The sequence below is a fragment of the Sus scrofa genome, chromosome 5 (assembly GCF_054392235.1).
Source record: "Sus scrofa isolate SSC_HxYL_T2T_F1_AM1 chromosome 5, Sscrofa_HxYL_maternal_Yorkshire_Landrace_v2.0, whole genome shotgun sequence".
Lineage (NCBI taxonomy): Eukaryota > Metazoa > Chordata > Mammalia > Artiodactyla > Suidae > Sus > Sus scrofa.
This window is the reverse complement of record NC_139387.1, coordinates 9,581,109-9,596,829: the sequence shown is the minus strand read 5'-3', so window position 1 is coordinate 9,596,829 and position 15,721 is coordinate 9,581,109. Positions and strand designations below refer to the sequence as shown.

At 54.8% G+C, this 15,721-nt stretch overlaps 1 protein-coding gene across 50 annotated transcripts in view; it reads right to left on the bottom strand.

The window, feature by feature from the left end:
• CSNK1E (casein kinase 1 epsilon) overlaps positions 1 to 15,721 on the bottom strand; it is a 38,480-nt gene that overhangs the window by 7,029 nt on the left and 15,730 nt on the right. For 25 of the 50 annotated variants that reach the window (XM_084955306.1, XM_084955320.1, XM_084955327.1 and 22 more), the window contains 6 exons: positions 14,801 to 14,888; positions 5,636 to 5,746; positions 5,353 to 5,501; positions 2,482 to 2,710; positions 1,679 to 1,849; positions 194 to 342 (listed from right to left, as the gene is read on the bottom strand). In XM_084955306.1, coding sequence (XP_084811432.1) covers positions 194 to 342; positions 1,679 to 1,849; positions 2,482 to 2,710; positions 5,353 to 5,501; positions 5,636 to 5,746; positions 14,801 to 14,876 — 885 coding nt within the window. In that variant the 5' untranslated portion in view covers positions 14,877 to 14,888. The remainder of the gene's footprint in view (positions 1 to 193; positions 343 to 1,678; positions 1,850 to 2,481; positions 2,711 to 5,352; positions 5,502 to 5,635; positions 5,747 to 14,800; positions 14,889 to 15,721) is intronic. The other 25 variants (XM_084955299.1, XM_084955308.1, XM_084955319.1 and 22 more) reach the window with 1 other exon arrangement.

The window sequence follows — 15,721 nt, the reverse complement described above, 5'->3', positions numbered from 1 at the left end:
GACCACGGTGGCACGTGTCATCAGCATGGGTGAGGCTGGAGTGGGGGGAGCACGCGGGCCCCGGGACCCCAGTGAGGTCACTTGCGCTGTCCGGCTCATAGCTCCCGTCTTCCGGGAGCCCCGCCCGCCACCAGGTCACGTTCGCCTTCCCAGTCCAGTCCCCCAAGCCCTCCTTGGCCTCCAGGTGACTCACGAATTTGAGCATGTTCCAGTCGAAGACGTAGTCATAGGAGAAGCCCTGCCGGTGGAAGAGGTTGCGGAAGAGCTGGCGCAGGTAGGAGTAGTCAGGCTTGTCATCGAACCGCAGTGAACGGCAGAAGTTGAGGTATGTTGAGAACTCAGCTGGGGTGGGGGGTGACAGAAGGGGCCACATGAGGCCCATGCTCCCAGGGCCCTCAACAGCCAGCGCCCAACAACCCGCCCCTGTCCTTATGATAGAAAATCTCTATATGGGTCTCTGCCCCTGGGCTCCTAAAGCCTGTATAATCTCCGGAGTGGAAAGAGCACTGGGAGTAGCTTTTGTTCTAAGGGGGAGACTCAGGGTGGGCTCCTGGAGGGGGCTGGTTGCCAGGATTGGAACTTCCAGCCCCCACCCCTACCCATTTCCCTAGAGAAGGGAGAGGGGCTGGAAATGGAATTACTGACCGCTTATGCTGACATGATGGAGCCTCCACAAACATCCCAATAGTAAGGGTTTGGAGAGCCCCTCGGTTGCTGAACACATTCACATCAGGAGAGTGACACCCCAACTCCACAGGGAGAGGAGCTTCCTCATCCCATGTGTCTTTTCAACTGGCTGTTCATTTCTGTCTTTTTTTTTCTTTTGCTTTTTGCTTTTTAGGGAATGGCACATGGAGGTTCCCAGGCTAGGGGTCAAATCGGAGCTACAGCTGCTGGCCTACACCACAGCCTCAGCAACGCAGGATGCGAGCCGCGTCTGCGACCTACACCACAGCTCACATCGGATCCTTAACCCACTGAGAGAGGCCAGGGATCGAACCCGCAACCTCATGATTCCTAGTCAGATTCACTTCCACTGTGTCACAATAGGAACTCCCTCATCTGTGTCCTTCCTCACGTCTTAAAAAAAAAAAAAAAAAAAATTTATTACTCGATGAATTTATTACATTTATAGTGGTACAATGATCTCACATCCTTTTATAAGCTGGGAAATGTAGTATTTCCCCAAGTTCTGTGAGCCAAATTAACGCAATCCGAGGAGGGAGTCATGGGAACCTCGGATTTACAGCCCATCGATCAGAAGCCCAGGTGGCAAGCTTGACTTGCGACTGCCCTCAAAGGTGGCGGGAAGAGCCTCGTGGGACCGAGCCCTCAACCTCTGGGATGCGACACTACCTCCAGGTGGACAGTGTCAGAACTGAGTCAAACTGCAGGACACCCAGCCGGTGTCACAGAGAACTGCTTGGTGAGGGGGAAACAACCCCGACCTTTGGTGACAGCAAGTGTCAGAAGTGCTCCGTGGGAGCAGCAGAGGAGACTCCCAGGAAGTGGGAGTGCGGTGGGCAGGAGTGAGGGTGGGGGGCCTGGGCAGCTCCCAGCCAGGGCCCCCAGCCGGGCCCGAACAGCAGCAGGGCCTGCGCTGGATGTTCTGGGGCCGGCAGTGGCAGCGGGAGGAGCCCCATGGGCACCACGCCCCCAGCCCATGCCGGCTACTCACAGGGGTAGCCTTTGCAGAGGACCTCGATGGGCGTCGACATCTTCTTCTCGCTGATGCGCTCATACTTCTGGCGCTTGGTGGCCGCCTTGAGGCCCTGCCAGGGCAGGGAGCCCAGGTTGAAGTACATGAGCACGTAACCCAGACTCTCCAGGTCATCTCGACGGCTTTGCTCTGCAGAGTCAAGGACAAGGTGAGGGGGCAGGGTCCACTCAGGCTTCTGGGGGCCAGGACTCCCTTTCCCAGGACATGCTCCTCGACTGAGGGGAACAACCCATCCTGGCACCCAGCAGCATCGCCCCCCCGGGTCACGTGCTGGCTTGCTGCAGCCCCACAGCAATCAGGCAATGGCACTGCCCTCTTCTACGGAGAAGAGGCCTGAGGCGGAGGTTTTTCAGCTCAATCTAGGCCTAATTTTTCCAGCTCAGGCACTTATTCATTCATTCATTCATTCATGCACCCCAGTGCCTCCTTGCCTGCCCTGCCCTGCAGATAAGACACAAGCAGAGGCATCAGACAGGCTGGGGGTCAGATCTGACTTTGGCGCCTGCTAAGCTGTACGACCTTAAGCATCGTGTGTCTCACTGTGAGCCTGTTTCCCACCCTGGAAACACGGGGCAGCACCCTTGCCCTCCAAGCTGCTGCGGGGATGAGGAAAGACAGAAGATGCTCACACCCTGCAGCTCTTCTTGTGAAAGAGGAGGGCTGTCTTCGTGGCAGCGGGGGAATAAAGCCAGGCCACAGAGAGCCAGGGCCCTGGCTGGGTGCCTGTGGGTGCCCTCTGCTCCCGGGCAGGGCGCACTCACCGATGCCCAGGTGGGTGTTGATGGAGGCGTAGCGGGCCGTGCCGGTCAAGTTCTTGTTTTCCCGGTAGGGGATGTGCTGGTGGGTGCGGGCGTCCCGGTACTTCTTGGCCAGCCCGAAGTCGATGATGTACACCAGGTTGCCCTTCTTCCCCAGTCCCATGAGGAAGTTGTCGGGTTTGACGTCCCGGTGGATGAAGTTCTTGGAGTGGATGTACTCGATGCGGCTGATCTGGGGGAGGGGAAAGCGAGTCACTCAGCAAGTGTTCCTGGGGGGGCTTCCCCAGGCGCTCAGGGCCAGGCCCTGGGCTGAGGCTGCAGAGATGGAAAACACATCCGTGGTCCTGGCCGTGGGCAGGGGAGAAAGACCAGCCTGCAACAGTGTACGATAACTTCGAGGGGCAGGTCAGGGAAGGCTTCCTGGAGGAAGTGAAGGTAAAGAGAAACTCACTCCAAAGGAAGAGTTCTCCAAGTTTGCTATGACAGAGGTAAAGAAAGCAAGGCAGGACATTTTTTCTTTTTCTTTCCATGGCCGCACCCGCAGCACACGGAAGTTCCTGGGCTAGGGGTCAAATAGGAGCTGCAGATGAGGCCTAGGCCACAGCCATGGAAATGCCAGATTCTTAACCCAGGGAGGCCAGGGATTGAACCCGCATCCTCAGAGACAATGTCGGGTCCTTAAACCCACTGACTGAACCAAAGTGGGAACTCCGAAGGTAGGAAATTTAACGGCAAGATCTAGAAACGAAGCCCATAAAGGCACGTGAGCCTCACCTGCCTGGCTCCACACTCTGAGGACATGAAACGTCCCCAAGGGAACCAGAGAAGCATTTTGCAGGTTGTTCAGATCACGAGACTGGGGGTCAAGGAGCACCAGTGAAGCATAAACTTGGCAGCGGGGACAGAGATGGAGCCCGCAGGCAGGATGTGTCCCTGGCTTCCAGAGGACACTGAGGTCAGGCAGACACACAGGCCCTGTCTTCCTTCAAATGCTGTGTTAACGACTTAAATTAAAACGTGTGCACAGACTGTGTCCTCTGGCAGGCTAGTCCCCTCCCTGAGCGTCACGCTCCTGAGTATTTCCCAAACCTTTTCTGAGTCTCTTCCCATGAGCCTCACGTCCTTCTCTGCACACACACATTTAGCCTAAAACTAAAGGATGTCCTGGAGCTCCCGTCGTGGCTCAGCGGTTAATGAATCCAACTAGGAACCATGAGGTTGTGGGTTCGATGTCTGGCCTTGCTCAGTGGGTTAAGGATCTGGCGTTGCGTGAGCTACAGTGTAGGGTGCAGACGCACGCGGCTCGGATCTTGCGTTGCTGTGGCTCTGGCGTAGGCTGGTGGCTATAGCTCCGATACAACCCCTAGCCAGGGAACCTCCATATGCTGCAGGAGCGATCCAAGAAATGGCAAAAAGACAAAAAAAAAAAAAAATTAAAAAGGATGTCTGAAGACCTCCTGCAGGGCAGCCACAGACACAGACCCCTATACAACGAGATCTCCATGGACCATTCCATGGCTGAAATTCTATGGTTTTAAACATTTTCTAATTTTTTCTTATTTATTTATTTATTTATTTTTGGTCTTTTTGCCTTTTCCAGGGCCACACCAGCGGCATGTGGAGGTCCCAGGCTAGGGGTCTAATCAAAGCTGTAGCCACCGGCTTACACCAGAGCCACAGCAACATGGGATCCGAGTCGTGTCTGCAACCTACACCACAGCTCACGGCAATGCCAGATTCTTAACCCACTGAGCAAGGCCAGGGATTGAACCTGCAACCTCATTGTTGCTAGTCGGATTCGCCAACCACTGTGCCACGATGGGAACTCCTTAAACATTTTTTTAAAGTTTCCCTCCCTTGAATTTATAAAGTGCTTGAGGATCTAAGGACTGCTCTCCATGGGCACCTGCTCTGGTCCAGGCCCTGCATGGCGCCCCTGTGACTCCAAAACAATCCGGCAAAGGGGAGATGCTCCTGGGGCAACTCAGCAGCTCACCTACAGTCACCACACAGGGACAGCACCCAGGCCTGCGTGACACAGGCTTTATAGGCATAGGAGGGCAGAGTCCCAGGACTTTCCTGGGTGCCCGACCCAGCAGGTCTAGAGTTAGAACTAAAGGGGAGTTTCCATTGTGGCTCAGCAGTTACGAACCCAACTAGTATCCATGAGGATGTGGGTTTGACCCCTGGCCTCACTCAGTGGCTTAAGGATCCAGTGTTGCTGTGATATGTGGTGTAGGCTGCAGCTGCAGCTCGGATCCTGCACTGTTGTGGCTGTGCCTGAGGCCAGCAGCTATAGCTCCAATTTGACTCCTAGCCTGGGAACTTCCATATGCTGCAGGTGCAGCCCTAAAAAAGAAAAAAAAAAGAAGGCGGCGAGTCCCCATCGTGGCGCAGCGGTGAACGAAACCAACTAGGAACCATGAGGAGGCAGGTTTGATCCCTGGCCTCGCTCAGTGGGTTGAGGATCCGGCATTGCCCTGAGCTGTGGTGTAGGTCGCAGACGCGGCTCAGATCCCCAGTTGCTGTGGCTGTGGTGTAGGCCGGCGGCTACAGCTCCTATTCGACCCCTAGCCTGGGAACCTCCATATGCCGCGGGAGCGGCCCTAGAAAAGGCAAAAAAAAAAAAAAGAAGAAGAAGAACTAGGAATCTGCATTTTAACCCCTCTGGCCCCCCCCATGGCTGACGGTCAAGGTCCCCTGATCCTGGTCTATGAACCAAGCCTGTCCTACATCCCTGTCACTCCCTCCTGTTCCAGCATCTTCCAGGTAGGTACCCAGCGCCCAGTGGCGTAACGGGAACAAGGAGGTTGGAAGGGAATCCGGGAGCCTACAGGGCCCACAGTCCCCGGCCTGGGGGGGTGGGGGACTCACCATCTGGTCCGCCAGGAGCAGCACCGTCTTGAGGCTAAACTTTCGGGAGCAGAAGTTGAAGAGGTCCTCGAGGCTGGGCCCCAGCAACTCCATGACCATCACGTTGTAGTCACCCTCGGCCCCGCACCACTTGATGGACGGGATTCCCACTGCAGAACACATGCGAGGCTGTCAGGGGTGGTCACTTCCCACCCCAACCAGCGCCAGGGCCCCTCCTGTGTGCATGGGGACACAGCTCCTCAGGCTCCCCGCCCCCACCCCCCAGGTCCCCTCTGGCCCTCACCTCCCCCCTGCATCATCTTGTAGAACTTGCTCTCGATGTGCAGCTGGGGGTGCTTTGTCTTCACACACTCGAGCTTGATAGCAACTTCTTCACCAGAGGCAATGTTGGCACCTGCCAGGGGCAATGGACCAGGGTCACGAGACCAGGACCAACTCAGTGCTGGGAAAGGTGTCAGAGGGCCCAGCTCTGTATCCAAGAAGGGAACCGTGAGGACCGTGGAGCATACAGCAGATCCCCGACCCAGCTTGGGAGGGAGGGAGGGGAGAGCCAGAGCTGCAGCACGTGCCAGGGGAAGGTGAGGACTACAGACTGTTCAGAGAACTGGTGGCTGGGGCAGCAGGAAGGCCGGATTCGAAAGGGGTTGGGGTTGGGGTGGGGGGGCTGAAAAGTTCACAGTAAAGGGAGCTTTATCCTGGAGAGTGGGAGCCCCTGAGGACTCCCAAGCCAGGCCAAGACAACGTCTCCTTCTAAGGCTAGCACCTCCAATCAGGGGACAAGACGGGGCTATGCCACAAACGTTCTTGGAACACCTGGCCAGGCATCTGAGAAGACACCACGGCTCACAGCATGCATCACAAGCCCTAAGTTGGGCAAAAGATCATACGTGGCAGGGGACAAACCAGGGTGTAAGTTTGCTCAACCACTTTATTTTTGTTTTTGGCTGCGTGTGGAAGTTCCTGGGCCAGGGACTGAACTGTGCCACAGCGGCAACCCCAGCCACTGCAGTGGCAACACAGGACCCTTAACCCGCTGAGCCACATGGGATCTCCAGCTCAACCACTGTGGAAACTGGGTTGGTGTTTATGTGGTAAAGCTGAACATTCACAAACCCTTGACCAAGCCAGTCTGCTCCCAAGTGTATGTCCTTCAGAAACATGAGCACCAGGAGGACAAGAATCTGCACAGAACGATGGCCACGGGGCGGCGCGGGTGTCCCGAGGACCGGCCCCGGCAGTGGAAGGGCACGGACGTGGCTGCAGGAGCAGGAAGCGGCACCGCTCTGGGAGCCAGAAGGTGGAGACAACCCTACTGTCGACTCCCCAACAGAGGCACGGGCAGCCGCGGCCCGTCCCTGCAGGCGAGTGTTACTCAGCCCTAAAAGGCATCGGGGCACTGACACACACAGCGACGGCGATGAACCCTGCACCACCGTGCTCAGTGACGAGCCACACACACAAAGGGCCACGCACTGTATGATTCCATTCTATGAAATGTCTGACACAAAGTAGGCTGGTGCTTGCCAGGGGCCAGGGGAGGCGGAAATAGGACGTGCCTGCTTCTGAGGTACAGGGTCTTCTTCTGGGTGAAGAGAATGGTTTGGAACGAGATAGGCGTGGCGGTCGCACAAGACCCGGACGGCTGTACTAAATTGTGTACTTTTTAAATGGTTAATTTTATATTGTACGAATTTCACCTCAATTTAAGAGAAAAAAAGAGGAAGGAAGAGATAGGATGATGCAAACACAGATCTATTTCTCTCAATTTCAAAACACACATGACTGAAAAAGATAGTTTAGGGATGTAAACATACATCCCTAACCAAAACTCTAACAAAAGACAAAACCCTCTGACAAAAGAGACTAACTGAAAACGCCAGGCAGCGGTTACTTCTGTGTGGGGAGGCAGAGGATGGGGCAGGGTGGCATACCAGGGGCCTTCCAGGGGACAGGCACGTCCTCCGCCCCCTGGGTGGTGGAGAGGGTGCCTTATGTCAGGCACATGTTTTATATTCTTTTGTATCTACTCAACATTTAATAACCATAATTTAAAAAACAATGTAGAAGGGAACACTGTCTTTTAATTTGGGGGTAGGCAAGGCTTTTTAACCCTGACTTAAAATCCAGAAGCCAGAGTTCCCACCGTGGCGCAGTGGTTAACAAATCCGACTAGGAACCATGAGGTTGCCAGTTCGATCCCTGCCCTTGCTCAGTGGGTTAACGATCCGGAGTTGCCGTGAGCTGTGGTGTAGGTTGCAGACACGGCTCGGATCCTGTGTTGCTGTGGCCCTGGTGTAGGCTGGCAGGTACAGCTCCGATTAGACCCCTAGCCTGGGAACCTCCATATGCCACGGAAGCGGCCCAAGAAATAGCAAAAAGACAAAAAAAAAAAAAAAAAAAAAAAAATCCAGAAGCCATTCGAGAAAAATATGGCTCAGACTTCCTGTTGTGGCTCAGTGCATTAAGGACCCGACATTGCCTCTGTGAGAATGCAGGTTCGATCCCTGGCCTCGCTCCGTGGGTTAAGGATCCAGCATTGCCTTAAGCAGTGGCGTAGGTCACAGATGAGGCTCAGATTTGGTGTTGCCATGGCTGTGGCACAGGTTGCAGCTGCAGCCTTAAAAAGGAAAAAAAACTGGCTCCCTCCTCTCCAATAAAGGAATCCCTGGCAAAAACACCAGGAACAACGTCCTAAGAAATAGTACATACTCATAACTCTGATCAATGACAAAGAGCTGGTATCATTAATGAACAATGAGTTCCTATAATGAGTAGGAAAAAGACCAATGACTCCATAGGAAACAGGGTAAAGGAGTGAGACAGACACTTCACAGAGAAATAAGTCATCAGTATAAAAATCGCTCACTCAGCCAAAGACAAATACATGGTATTGCTTATGTGAACAATCTAAGAAAACGATACATACAAATGAACTTATTTATAAAGCAGAAACACATTCAGACATAGAAAACAAATGTATGGTTACCAAAGGGAAAAGGGGAGGTGCGGGGTAAATTAGAGGAGTGTGGGATTAACATATACACACTGCCACACGGAAAAGGTCCCAGCCAGTTCTGTGCCGTAGAGCACAGCGAACTATACTAAGTACGTTGTGATAACCTATATTGGAAAGAATCTGAAAAAGAATATATACATGTATAACTGAATCACTCTGCTATACCCCTAAACGAATACAACATTGTAAATCAACTGTACTTCAATTAAAAAAACTGCATTACATAAAATTTTTTAAAAACAAATAAAAATGGCTTACTCACAGGAAAAGATGCCCCACCTCCTTGGACGAGAAATGCAAGTTAATATGCTCCTGTAAGACCACTTCCACCTAAGCTGGCACACACTGTCTGTGGGCAGGGCTGTGGGCAGTGGGCATTCCTTCCTCGCAGTCCCAGTATGAACTGGGAAAGCCCAGCTGCAGGGCCACCTGGCTCCCTCCAGCTTCCACTTTGCGGAGTCTACGCAACACCCTCACACAACACCCTCACAGTGCAAAACAAGGCCTGGCCGAAGCCATCCGCTGTAGGCTGTTTGCAAGGGTAAAAGCTTGGCAACGACCCAAACATCCCACAGTGGGGATGGGTTAAATAAAGAATGGCCCATCCATGGAACCCAACACAATGGAGAAAGAATGAGGAAGCTCTCTCTGTGCAGAAGTGGAAAGATCTCAAAGATACAGGAAGTGAAAAAGCCAAGTACAGAACAGTATGTATTCTACACTCTCCCTCCGCTGTGACAAAAAAAAAAAAAAAAAAAAAGGTGGGGAAACAATATGTATCTGTGTTTGGTTGTATCTACATAAAGCAACACTGAAACGCAACACGAGACACCCGTAAAGGCTGGGGAGCACCCGATCTGGGCGGGATGCGGGCAGGGGAGGAGAGTACTTTGATACCATGTTACCTGGTACCGTTTTTTTTTCAACATCTGTGTTAAGATATAATTCACATTAGAGCTCATGTGATTTCCTTAAGTGTACAATTCAGTGGTATTTTTGGTATATTTACAAGGTCATGCAACCGATACAATTTTAGAACATTTTTCACCATCCCCCAAAATACCTTAGTAGTCACTCCCTATGTCCCCCCAACCCTCCGGCTCTAGTCAGCTACTAGGCCACTTTCTATCTCTGTGGATGTACCTGCTCTGGACATTTCATATAAACAGAATCACACAGTATGTAATCTGTGACCAAATTCTTTCACCTGGTGTGTTTTGGTGTTTGGTTTTGTATGTTTTCATTTCTGAACCACATAAAATTGAAATTAAATACACTGGAGCTCCCACTGTGGCACAATGGGATCAGCGGTGTCTCTGCAGTGCCTGGACGCAGGTTTGATCCCTGGCCCGGCACAGTGGGTTAAAGATCTGGCATTGCCACAGCTGTAACATAGGTAGCAGCTGCAGTTTGGATTCAATTCCTGGCCCAGGAACTTCTATATGCCACGAGTGTAGCCAGAAAAGAAAAGAAAAAAAAAAAAAAAGGATCCAGTGTTGTGACCTACCCTGCAAGCTCGGATCTGATACCTGGCCTGAGAAATCCATATGCTGTGGGACACCAAAGAAAGAAAGAAAATTGAAAAAATAAAGCAGATTCCTAAATCCCACGAGCAATGGGAGAGAAAGTGTTTTGGAAACTGTAAAGTGCTTTTAACATATCAGCACTCATCACTGGGGAGAGCCTGGCATGTTTCTGGGGGACAGTGAGGATGTGGCGGGGGAGGAGGGTAGGGGGTGGCCAGCCATGCAGTGGGAGCAAAGGCTGCAAGAGCTCCTGCTGTGTGAGCGGGACTGTGCCAGACAGCAGTCACAGCAAAGGCCCTACAGGAGTGGGGTGTGGTCAGCTCCGGGTGGTGTGGTGCAGCTGGAGCTCAAGGTGGCTGAAGAAGCCAGCGGAAGAGGTGAGCCAGGGAGAGACGGGAAGGGTCTCAAATGCCAAGCTAAGGTCCTGGCCATCAGTCAGCCTGAGGCTCTGGGGCCAGGCATCAATGCCTTACTACAGGCCCTGCTGACGTGTGGGGCCGTCCTGTGTCCTGCAGGGTGTTCACCAGCATCCCTGGCTCTATGCACCAGCTGCTGCAGGACCCCTCCCAGCCTTGCTAAATGTTCCCTGTGGGACAAAATCTGGCCCCCCTCCTCTTGAGACCCACTCATAGATTAGAGAGGACTTGAGGTGGGGGAGGGAGAGCAGGAAGGAGGCTGCAGCAATTGTCTGGACAACAGTGGCTCAGCCCAGGCAGGCGGCAGAGGCCAAAGGGCCTCTGGCACTTAGGATTCGGCAGGTGCGCAGGGAGGAGAGGTGCCGGGAAGGCCCATCCCAGAGACGGGCAGCCGGAGGGTGGAAGGAGCCCTTTGTCCCCTCAATCTCTGACCCCACCCGCCAAGTACTAGCATCTGTATCTCTATTTGACACACGTGGCAACTGAGACACCAAAGGTCAAGGGCCAAATGCCACCTGACTGCCCCGAGAAGGGACCTAAACTGCAGGATAGAGGCTTCTGACCCCCACGGGCTGCTGGAAAGCCACTCCAGCGGCCCATGGGTCTCACCATGCGACCAGACGCCTTCACTACATCTGAACTCTACCAGGAAGCCACCAGTCTTTCCTCTGACCTCCCTTAATTCTCCCAACTACTGACCTGAGGCTCAGAGAGGTTAAGTAATTGACCCGAGGTCACAGAGAACTGGTTGGGGCAGAGCCAGGATCTGAACCTTCGTCTCTAGAGCCCCTGCTTTGGTCTCCTGCAATTTCCTAACATCTCATTCATTACGTCAACACACACACTGAGCCTCGGGCCAGCTGAGGCAGCCCTGCCCTGAAGGACTTCCTTCTCTGCGAACCAAGGATAACTCGACTAAGGAAAGGTGCCGGCAGAGGCAGGAGAAGTAGCCTGTCAGTTAGAGCAGCCCTGTGGGAGGATGAGTCAAGTCTGGAACACAAACTTGGACTCAGAGAAGGGCCTGGATCTGGCCAGCCCAAGAGGGCCTAGGATCTTGGCAAGTTCTACGTGAGGAGGGGGATACCCGGCCGCCCGTGGGGCTCATGATGACACTCACACAGTGCAGTCAAGGGCCTGGCTGGACTGAAGGTGGGGACGAAGTACCCCCACAATCACCTGCTGGGGAGCACTGTTCCTGCCCCATTTAGAACTGAAGGTCTTAGAGGTCTCCAGAGTTCCCAAGGGCACACAGACAGTGGCTGGTAGAGCAGGTGGCAAAGGATCGGCCGCCTCTGGACCCCATGCAGCCACGCTGAGGCACTGACAGAGCTGGCCCTGCTCTCCTGGCTGGCCCCTTATGATGCTGAGGGGCCAGGGAGGACGGAGCAGAAGAAGAGCATCCACCAACATGCTCAGCCTCAGTCGATCCTGGAAAGCAGGGCCTGGAGGCCACGCCCAGCCCCACCTGCAGAGGCCATCTGGAGCTAGGCCCTGGCCCTGGCACTTGCGACAAGAATGTGGCCAGAACTTTGAACAAAGGGAGTCAGCAAGGCCAGCTGGGGAGGCCCTACAACCACTACTGTCCCCACACCAGCAAGAGGGGCCCAGGAAGCTGGCAGGACACGGCATCAGGCCCGAGAGGCCCGTGCAACCCAGCGAAGGCTGAACAGTCAGGGGAGAACCAGCCCAGGAGGACCCAGCTCCTCTGACAGGAACAAATCCCAACCAAGAGCACCACTGCTGGCCGAGCAGGTACAGGTCCCACATGCCGTGAGCCCGTCACGTCTTACCACCAGGAAGGCCTCACCACATCTGACAGATGTTTACAGATGAGGTCATGACTTGCTCAAAGGTACACAGTGAGGAAAAGAAGCGTTAGCACTCAGACCTTGGTCAAATTTACTCCAAAGCCTGTATGAAGAGAAGTCTGGACCTAGGTGTGTGTGTGTGTGTGTGTGTGTGTGTGTGTGTGTAGAAGTCTGGACCTAGGTGTGTGTGTGTGTGTGTGTGTGTAGAAGTCTGGACCTAGGTGTGTGTGTGTGTGTGTGTGTGTGTGTGTGTGTGTGTAGAAGTCTGGACCTAGGTGTGTGTGGGTGTGTGTGTGTGTAGAAGTCTGGACCTAGGTGTGTGTGTGTGTGTGTGTGTGTGTGTGTGTGTGTAGAAGTCTGGACCTAGGTGTGTGTGTGTGTGTGTGTGTGTGTAGAAGTCTGGACCTAGGTGTGTGTGTGTGTGTGTGTGTGTGTGTGTGTGTGTGTGTGTGTGTGTTAGGCTGCACCCGTGGGATATGGAGGTTCCCAGGCTAGGGGTCTAAGCAAAGCTACAGCTACGGCCTATACCACAGCCTCAGCAACGCTAGACCCGAGCTGCGTCTGCGACCTACACCACAGGTTGTGCCGACACCAGACCCTTTAACCCACTGAGCGAGGCTAGGGATCGAACCCGCAACCTCATGGTTCCTAGTCGGATTCGTTTCCACTGCGCCATGATGGGAACTCCCTGGACCTAGTTTTTAAAACGAACTAGATGACTACTGGATAAACAGGAAGTGTTGTCTCCAGGGAGGTCCCACCACAAGGGCGAGGGACCCTGGCTTTCTAAATGACGACTTTGGGTTGCCCCTCCACCTCTGGGCCTGTTTCCCTTCTGCGAAGAGAAGGCCTGGGACTGGGTGCTGTCCAGGAGCAGGTATGCATCTGCCAAAAGCTGCCAGTGGCTCCAGGCTTCTGAGCCCAAAGCCTCCATGAAAAGAGTCCTTTATACCCACCCCCAATTTCATGAACAGCAAAGAGATGGGTACCCCCTTCACAAGTGAGAATGCTGAGGCTCAGAAAGACAAAGTGATTTATCCCAGGTCAAAGAGCACATGACGAGTAGACCGGGGACCCGAACTTGCCCTGCCTGATACCCCAGCCTTCTCCCCCGCCCTAAGTGAGGCCACTGCACACGTCTCGCCGAATCAGCCCCCACTTCCTCACAAATTCACCTGCGAGGCCTCCACGGAACACCCGAGTGCCGGGTGCTGGGCACGGGGTCTGAGGATGAACACAACCTGGCACCTGCCTCTCCCGGAGGAGCGGGAGTCACAGAGCAAAGCTTTCCGACAGCTGCAGCCTGTCCCGTGCCTTCCCTGGTTCTCAGCTCGGCAGTGTTTACAGAGGAGAGTGAGCCACCAGGTGCCTGACAATGACCTGCACGTCGCAGCGGACAAGATGCTTTCCCACGTGCCATTTCACTTGGGCGGCATGACAGCCCTCCGTCCGCCGGGCATCAGCCTCACAAACCTCAGGGACGGCGCACAGCCAGGGCTAGCGTCTGCCTCCCCGGCCCGCGCTCTCTCACTCTTGCGGGGGCCTGCGGGGAAAGCAGCCTCCTCTGGTTTGGGAAGCCTCAGGTGGTGGACCTGACCGTGCTGCACCTGCCTCCGGATGTGTGAAGTGGGGCCAGCTTGGCACCATCTCTAAAAGCTGTTGTGAGGGAGACCACACTCAAACAGGGCCGGCCCAGGGCGGCACTGCCCAGAAAATGTGTGTGTACCTGGCCCCTCTGATGGGCAAGGGGTGGCTCACTGAGAAGTGGACTTCCTACCCTAAGAGGGTAGGGACCCAGACCACCAGGTAGAAGAAACGTCTGGAGTTCTGTGTCAGTGAGCATGTCACACTGCCTTGTCAGTCTCCACTGCTCAGCACCCAACGGACCTACTCTTCACTTCCCAGGAGGGAAACAGAGGCAGATGCTTCCGAGGGCACAGGGACAGGAGTGGGGATAAAGCTGAGGAGCTGGCCTCTCCAACGCACGATTACCAACGCAACCTCTCCCCTGCGGACCAACAACTGCCAAGGAAGGGCCATGCCTCCCAACTGCCCCCAGGGCAGCTGAGACAGTGGCCTGCTCTCAGGGGGAGGACAGGGTTGAGATGTCAGTCATTTGTTTCAAATGACAACATGAGAGCAAGCGCAAGACTTTCAACAGGAAGCACATCCGGGGAGAGAGATCCTAAAAGCTATGACACCCCCGCCCTGAGGTTAGGGGGAGCCTGCGTCATTCCCAAGCCTCCCTGGGCTGGATTCCAGGAGGCCGGACCGCAGAGCGGGGGCCTAGCTGGGAGCAAGTAGCAGCCCAGGCCTCTTCTGTCCACCAGCATCCTTCCCTCAGGAGACAAGAGACGGGGGTGCTGACCCAGCCCGGGCCTTCCCACGCCCAGCTGCAGACCCAGGCCAACTGCAGCTAGAAACCAGTTAAAAATGCCCTCCCCTGCCCAGCCTGCAGGTGGGGACCCCACCCTGCCCTGACTGAGGAGCCCCTGGGCCTGCCTCACCCTCAGCCTATTACTTCCCCCCACCACCTGGGATGGCTCTGAGACAAAATGACCAAAACATGCCACAAGAGCCATGTTCTGGCTTCAGAGCGTGAAATCTTGGCATCTCTCCTTCTAGTCCCGAGGGCTGTCCCAGGGGCTCCCGAAGCACTGAGCCAGAGCCAGGAACACTCACCCAGGTAGATATCTCCAAAGGATCCGCTCCCGATCTTCCGGCCCAGGCGGTACTTGTTCCCCACACGAAGCTCCATGGTTCACTCCTGCTGCAGGAAGCAGAAACACTGGGTCAGGGAGGAAGGGAGCTGGGAAGGGGGCCCAGCCCCTGGACCCACCCCTCCCCCACCAAAGGCCAGGCAAAGCCACCAAAAATTTGGGAAACCACCATTCTCCCTCCCTCATCTGGGACGGGGTTTAGCCTCGTTTTGCCTGAGGGCAACCAGGTGTCAGGTAGCCCCACAGGCTCCACAGGTGGGAAATAGCTGAGGCAGGCTTAGAACAGGTGTTGGTGGTATAGCCAGACACCAGACAGAAGGGGATTGGAGACAAGGCCCGAGGCCGGGGAGGAAAGAGTGAAGGGAACATCTCCTCGGGGGACACTCATGTGCAGACCCTCCAATAGGAGCCTCTCAGGGGCAGGGCAGTCACAGTGGACCAAGACCCTGGAAGGGAAATCAAGGACAAAGGGAAGGCTGGGGAGGGGACGCCCGAGCTGGTCATCCTGGGGAGCTGCCCTGGCAACCGACAGCAAAGTCCAACCTTCAGGGACAGGAGGACAGGTTATGGAGGGTCCCCAAAGGAGTGCCTGAGCCTCATTAGGACTCAGAAATGAATGACAGGGTTGTCCCCGTGTTCCCATCCCCACCCCAGGCTTCTAGCACCAAGACTGGAAACCAGGTCTCCAGTCTGGCTGGTCTTCTCAGAGGTCAGACCTGGCCCGGCGGCAGAGTGCCCTGCAAGACGTCTCCTCCCAACTCAGGGGAAAGGCAAGGAAGGGGCCCAGAACCGGCGCATGGGCAGAGGCCTTCCTGTCCCCTCCCTGTGTCGCCTCACAACACCAAGAACCTCAGGCAGAACTGCGTGGATCTCTTCGGAAGAA